General features: G+C 48.1%; 1 protein-coding gene across 1 annotated transcript; it reads left to right on the forward strand.

Moving 5' to 3' along the window:
- Nucleotides 1-6,335: 6,335 nt before the first annotated feature.
- Nucleotides 6,336-7,373, forward strand: LOC104528009 (E3 ubiquitin-protein ligase RNF13-like). Its single transcript, XM_010171883.1, has one exon. It carries the CDS (start codon nt 6,336-6,338, stop codon nt 7,371-7,373), a length of 1,038 nt encoding a protein of 345 aa, XP_010170185.1.
- The last annotated feature ends 225 nt before the right edge of the window (nt 7,374-7,598 follow it).

Genomic DNA, 7,598 nt, shown 5'->3' on the forward strand with positions numbered 1-7,598 from the left:
GAGAGCCGGCATGCTGCTGGTGGCCATAGGGAAATTGGGGTGCTCAGTCTTGTGAGGGGTGAACATGATGGGATGGTGGACAGGGAGAAGAGGGTATTGGGGAGGGAAAGTGATGAAAAAAATGGGGCAAAAGAGAAAAGAAAGATCAGAAACAGCTAGAAGAGCATGCACTTGTGCCATCATGGTGTAACCTCACCTGGAGAACAGGATGGAAAGCTGCTGTGACTGGGCTTCACTAGCATGGCAAGGAGGAAAGGCAAAGTGAGTTTTCAGCCCTGAGACAGGGGCAGAAGCAATTTTTGCCTGATTTCCTTCTTTTTAGCACACCTAAATTCCCCTGGGCACTCCAAGGGGAGGAAAACATGGTCCCCTGTGAAACAACCCCCTCAGAGCTGCACTTGCTCTCTGCAAGGCCCTGTCAGGGCTGCCACCGTGCTGGAACAGAGGAAAGAAATAAAGATGGGAGAGGAAGGGACATGATGTGGAGAAGACAGGGAGCTGCAGAAAAGGTGTGAGGGGAAGGCAGAGGCACCCTGTGAGACAGCAGAAGGACAGAGAAGCTTCTAGAAGGAGGTGGCCAGCCGGGGCTGCCTCAGGAGCCCACCACGACCCTCCTCCTTAGGGCTGAGGCAACCCAGGCCCCTGTCCCACTGCCACCAGCATGTGGCACCCGCTGCTGTCCCCTTTCTGCGTGGCCACCGTGATCCTGTGTCTCCAGTGGGCTGCCAGCAGCCATGCCAATGGCACCGGGCCGGGTGGTCTAGCTCCTGCTGCATGCCTGGGGCGGCCACTCACTGAGGGCAAGATGGCGGGTGGCCCTGCTCTTGGCAATGCCCACACAGCTCCCTTGGCTCTCAGCCCCCAGCACCACAGGGCCGAGACCCCTCCTGCTCAGCAAGATGGACACGAGGTCACCACCAACTCATCAGGCTTTGGGGACATGGCAACAGGCAGTGGGGAGATCAAGGGAGGGCCCATAGCAACCTTCATCATGGGGGTGAATATGAGGCTTCAAAGAAAAACCTGCCAGGCTGAGCAAGGAAACATCATCCTCCTGGATGAGTGCTGCTTCTGGAATGACATTGTGTGGAGCTTCAGCTGCCATGCTTGTAGGTGCTTGATCCACAATCTAGTTCTCCTTTACTATGGTCTGATCCTGCCCCTCTGCACGGTCACCATAATAACAGGCATCCAGCTTCTTGCAAGATACATGAAGAATTACCAAAGCTGGAGGAAGAGCAAGGAACAGCAGCCAGAGTCTCCCCCCAGCAGGGTCTGGGGGGCTGTTGACTACCCTGAGTGTGCCATCTGCCTGCAGGCCTACAAGCCTGGTGAAGGGCTGAAGTTGCTCTCCTGCTCCCATGTCTACCATGGCAAATGCATTGACCTGTGGCACCACGCTCAGCCCGGGAGCAAGACCTGCCCGCTCTGCCTGCGCAGCGTGACCGCCGTCCTGTTGATTCCCCTTGGTGAACACAAAGGCAAGCAGGAATAACCCCACGAAGGCTCATCCAAATTCCCTCCTGGAAAATTAGGACCCCCATCCTACATAGTCCCACCACCTCCATCTGCCACCCTCCCCATAGTTGAAACTCCAGCCAATGCCTCTCAGGAAGTGTGAACACAGCACAGGATTCTAAAAACATACGGAAATGCAGGAGTAGGGAATACAGAGTAGAAGGGCAAATGGAATACTGAAGACATCCTTGGCTCTACCCAGTTTGGGCAGCTGATCACAGACAGCTCTGCTTCATGCTAGAAGATTTGTGATGGCCACAACCACAGAAGAGAAGCAGCAGCTAGCTCTTGCCAAGCCCCTGGACAGCTCATCTTGATGTTCCTCCTCTTACTCTGCTTCTCAAGCTCTCCCTCCTGAAAACCAACACAACAGAGAGGCCAACTACTACAGTTACCAGCTACTTTTTTAGCACAAACCCAGGTTGATGAAACAAGCACCCTTTTTTTTTTTTTCTTTTCTTTTCATGCAGATATTTAGAAAGAATAAACTTCTGCTAAATGGAGAGAGTGTTTTTGTGCTTTACATCCAAGGTTTGCAGGGCATTTTGCCAAAGCTAGAAAAGGCAAGATATGATTTCCAGCACCAATATCTAATAAAGAAGTCTCCCTCTGTTGCAAGGCAAACAGCTGGAGCTGGAACCCATTTCCAGCCAAGGGTACTGAGTTGCAATGACCCAGATTTGCTCAACTGCCTTTTTTTTTAATTGTGGGCATTAGTAGATTATGGGTCCTTTTGTAGCAGGTCTATAAATCACTGCTTTATAATCATCTCTATGCATTAGGGTCCAGATTATCATGCTTGTACTTGGTAATAACAGAGGGGAGATTGCCTGCACCCCTGGGAAATCCAGGAGAGGTACCTGGTAGAGCACATGGCACTAAGATAACGTGTAGGGCTGGTGCACAGAGCAGGGCTTGCCGAGCTCCCACAAACCTGCTTTCCTACAGGGGCAAACAGCAAAGTACAAAACCTCTCCAAACACACAACTTCATTTCTCATCTCCTCAGCTCGTGTTTTGGGTGGTGATTCTGACTGTTTCGGCTATCTATTCTGTAAAAACATGGGTCATCCTTTCCTTTCATCCTAGATGAAAGGAGGTGGTTACATGCACCAGTTCCTAAATCAGCTCCTAGCAAAAAAAAAAATCATTAAGAGCAGGGTGCAGGTCTGCCTTCCAGCCAGCTCGCTGCAGAGCTGGGACTTGCTCCGTCAGCAGGAGAGGAGAAGTGTGTCCCACATATCTTTTAAGAGCAACTGGGAGCACTGGAAGTACAGAAGTTTTCACTGGAAGATCACTAGATGGCCCCAGATCTTCCTTCACAGCTAATCACTAATATTTCAGCTCTGGGAGCCTGGTCCTCACTAATCCTATAGCATGACCCCAAAGGAGCAGCATGGCCTGATAAGAAGGGCACCGAGCTAGAACCAGGGATACCTGCCAAGATGTCTTGAGCAAAGTATTTAACCCTGTGCTGGTTTGGGCTGCGATAGAGTTAATTTTCTTCACAGTAACTAGTTCTGGGCTAGCCCTATGGCTTTTTCTGCTCCTGGCCTTTGGCTGTTAAGGGCAGGGAGAATCTGATGTGTGTGTGTGGACCTGAGATGCTGAACTAGTACAGATAAAGAGCAAGAAGTCTGATTATATACAAACTCACATCATACCACTGCCAGGCTGCTCTTTTCATACTGCAAAAACCTCAGAGGGGAAAAAGCCATCTGGACTTATTCCCCAAGTTAAATCGATGCTGGGTCTGGAGCCTGTAATACATGTTTTGTTGGAGTTGTAATGATGTCCACATAAGTCATTTTCCTCTGCATCTCTGTTGCAGTTTAAGCTGTTTAGGCAGGACCAGGGTTAGATTTTTGTTAGCAGTGATGTGGGTCTAAATCAGCATTAAATTCCTCTGGATTGAGCGGGTGCTTCTGTGGAATACAAGCAAAAGGAAGAGCTGGTTTTATATCCCAGCTCCTGCACTAAGTGATAGCCCCAAAGAAGAAATATAAAGGAACACAGGGACTTTGGGAGTGGTGGGGTAAGTGATCGGTTAACAGAGGTAAATGGTCTTTTCCTTTCTTCTCGCTTGGATCTTTGTTCAAGTGGTAAAATGGGACCCGTTCCCTGTAATTGCTCTGCTCTTGCACACAACTGCTGTCTCCCACGTGTGACTTGTTGACATTTAAATAAATTGCAATTATTCTGACAAAGTACATTGCAGGGACTCCAGAGAAAATGGGTCAAGAATACGTCCAGGAGCATTTGTGATGTATTTAACACACGGATATAACAGGGGTAGGGCAGGATGAGGAGAGTACAGTGCTGGCTCTGATGACCACAGTGTGTGGCTGGAGGCAGCCTGGCACAGCCCCACACCACACTGGGATGCTCGGCTTAACCTCACCCAGCAAAGATACAAATGGAAAGCACGGAGAGAACCAGAGCAGACGGGGCATGACTTTGGCTCTTTGAGTGAAGACCATCTTGACCAAAGTCCTCCTTCAGTCCTCCTCTCCTTCCTTCTGCAAAAACATTCAAGGATTTCAAAGGAGGCTACAGACTAGGGTTTCCTATCTCATCCTTTGCCTGTGAGTGGGATATGGGTATCATGGTCCCCATCCAGACTTCAGCTTTTCCCCTTTCCTCACTCCCCAGAGCTTTCTCTGAACCCCATTCCCCTCTTCTTTGCCTTCCAACCTCTCCTGAAGAGGATTTGTCCTTTTGCCCACACCTCTCTCAGTTACCACCAAGAGTTACTTAGATCCAGGTTGGTGACTGCAAACACCTGATTTCTCCTTTTATCCAAAGGTTCTGGTGAGCAAACCAGGATGGCTGCTCACTCCTACCTTGCTAATTCTAGGATAAGAGCTGGTGCTGGAGCAATCAGGAGATAACAGCACACAGAGTACCAAAGGGATTGTTCCTTGGTCCCACATCTGTCACAGCACACGCAGATATACAGCTCCTTGTCCAGCCCCAAAGACAGACCTACCCCTTACCCTTACACGAGCAGCAAGGCACTGGCAGTACATAAAGCTTTGACCTGGAGGCAGAAATAGAGTACTGAGTGCAAGTAAAGAGGCAAGGATTTTAAAGAACACTAGGATGATGGATGCCATCACAAGAAGTATAAAACCAAGCCAAAAATTCACCCTTACAAAGGTCTCCTAGTGTACCTCCATTTTCTTCTTCATCTCTCATTCCTCTAGAAAGCATTTGGTTTCTCCTTCCTCCCCAAACCTTTTTCCTTGCTTTGTTTTTTAAATGCATCAAAATGTCTCCCTGCAAGTGTAAAACTCTTTAGATGAGGGGAAAATAAAATCGATTTGAAATCACAGCTGCTGGGAGTCTCTGGCGCACACACACACTGTCTGCTGACATTTTCTGTAGCTCTTTTCCCGGTGAAATCTGTCTCAAGCAGAGCCCAAGGGGGTTGGTAACAAATCAGTTGCCTAGTACACGAGTGATTTTTTTTTTTTTAACTACAGGTCCAACACAACTGCACTGGAAACTGTGGGGCTACTCTCAAGTGGATCGTTATACAAAAAAGGGCTGTTTATTAAAAGGTACAAGTTTTTAGGGATTTGAGGTTCTGAACTGACCTGGGTTCACTGCATATTCAGACCTAGTTTGTTCCGACAACCAGGAGAGCTGCTGCATTCCCATCAGGCTGGTGTTCCTCCGGGCACTGAGCAGTCACCATATGAGTTGGGAATTGCCTGAAAGATGGGAGCTTCTGCTGTTAAACACTCTGGGAGGGAGGGACAACACTTGTGCCTTATGCTTTCTACTCCTTTTTCAGCTTATTCCTCATAACTAGAATTTTTAAATCAGTTTTTATAGCTAGAAGCTAAAGTTTTGGGGTTTTTTTTGTTTGTTTGTTTTTTCCCCAGCCATTTGATTCCAGCAACTGAGGTTTTAAAGTAAATAAGGTGAAAAGCCCCAGTACAAAAGTTGATGGTAGCCCTTCCAAGTTCATCCACCACCCACTCTCACTGTGGTAGGACAGGAGTCCAACCAACTCAGCCCCTGCAAGAGCCCAAGTCTATCCACCCCTTCCACAAATGTAGCTTCTCACTCAGGTGGATCTGCCCTGCCAGAGGTTTGGGTAAGGGCAGAGTGAGGACACACAAGCAAAGAGAGAGACTTACAACTTCTGCTAGCTGCCATTTTGACCAACAGTTGCTGATTGACTTATTTCAAATGACAGAAACCTCTTCTACCCTAAGCAATTTATTTGTCTTGGTATTAGTTCAAAGATCACAATTTTAAGTAAAAACTGCACGTTCACCAGACCAGTCCAAGCTGCCACATTTTCCAGGAGTTGCTTTGGCCACCAGCATGAAACATTCCAGTCTGCAGTGGGCAGGTAGCTGATGGGGAGGGTCATTTGTCCTGCCTGCACATCATCAGAAAAATGAATCCAGCATCCTGTCAGAACCCAGGGGGGAGATGAAGCTACAAGCTACGTGCATGGAGTAGACCAAAAAGGAAGGGGAGAAGTTTAAGCAGGTTGGCAGCAATGTTACGTGACCCAGCCTCGGGGAACAGTCACTGGGTGATGTCACAGATCTGTAGAGATGATGCAAGAGTGTTGCTTAGCAGCTGGAGGTAATTAAAGAGGCAAGTTCTATCCCGGGAGCCTCAGAAAAGCTTCAGAAGCCTCCAGGACAGAAACAGGTCTTGATCTCCATCTTTCTGTGGTTCCAAGTGGTGGGGATAAAACCACAGGTGGGATAGTGCCTCTCTGACTGTCTCTTACACTTTTCCTTTGCGACCAGCACGAAAACCTGTGTTCAGAGCTACCCGACTGCATTCAGCATGAAACTTCAGCTCCAACTTCTTCACTTTGTGGTTACTGCTGCCTTCTACAATGCTGCTCTTGCAGAAATCGTGGGCTACGTGGCTTTCAATGACAGCTCCATGTGCGTTGTTTATGAAGCCATGCCTGCGTACTATGGGCCACGACTCCCTGCAGAAGGACTGACGGGATATTTGACGAGAGTGATACCAGCAAATGCTTGCAGTCCAATAGAGAATCCTCCAGCATCAAGAACATCCTCCAAGACATATATTGCACTCATACAAAGCTCTGACTGCTCTTTTGTCAAGAAGGTCCTTCATGCCCAGGAGGCTGGATACCAAGCTGCTCTTGTGTACAGTGTAGATTCAGAGCAACTGGTTGCCGTGATGAGTGATAACAAAGAAATCCAGCAACTGATCAAGATACCATCATTCTTCACTGGACAATCTGTCTCCCTCCACTTGCAAAGGGCTTTGCAATGCAAGGAAGAGGAGAACATCAGACTTCTACCACCCAAACACTATTTGAGTCTTTGTCAAGACAATGCTAAAAAGCTTCAGGAAACTTCCACCACGCAGGATTTCAGGGACCTATTCTATGTCGTTGTTGCCACAATCTCAGTTGTGGTTGGCTTAAGCTGGTACGAGAAAGCTTGCAAGCTAAAGCTTCACACATACAAGCAGGGAGACGAATATGAGTCCTGTGTGATCTGCATGGTGGAGTACAAGGAAGGGGACTGCCTGAAGATCCTGCCCTGTTCTCATGCTTACCACAGTGGCTGCATTGACTCCTGGTTCTGCACCCAGCCCCGGAAGAAGACATGTCCCTTCTGCAAGCAGGTGGTGAACACCTATGGGCAAGTTGACCTCCTGCCAGAGCAGGCTGGTGAAGATGAGAATGAGGAGGAAGAGGACCATGAAGACCATGCATTCAGAGAAGGGCATGAAGGTGAATATGTTGAAGAGGATAAAGGTCATTCAAGTGTAGTAGAAGAGGAAGAGTTTGGTCCACTGGAGAATGGCATCTTTGCTGTGACTGGGATAAATTATCATTAAACCAAGGGAAATCTCCCTTGTACTTTCCTTCAGCTCTTGCTCCAGGTTAGCTTTATTGAGAAGTAATTAACATTGCAGTTTTTGCTCCCCTCCCCTGGTCCCCACAATGAAAAAAAGGTATGAAATCTCAGCTGGAAATAGAAAAAACTCCTTGAGCCAGAGAAATGGGGGGGAAGCAAAAAAGGAGGAGGGAAGCAGGGATTTAAGAACATTTGGTATAGGAAC

Source organism: Antrostomus carolinensis, unplaced genomic scaffold (assembly GCF_000700745.2).
Source record: "Antrostomus carolinensis isolate BGI_N321 unplaced genomic scaffold, ASM70074v2 scaffold35667, whole genome shotgun sequence".
NCBI classification, from domain to species: domain Eukaryota; kingdom Metazoa; phylum Chordata; class Aves; order Caprimulgiformes; family Caprimulgidae; genus Antrostomus; species Antrostomus carolinensis.

Excerpts from the sequence above, each read along its gene's own strand:
- LOC104528009 (XM_010171883.1), top strand. The coding sequence starts at position 6,336 with ATGAAACTTCAGCTCCAACTTCTTCACTTTGTGGTTACTGCTGCCTTC.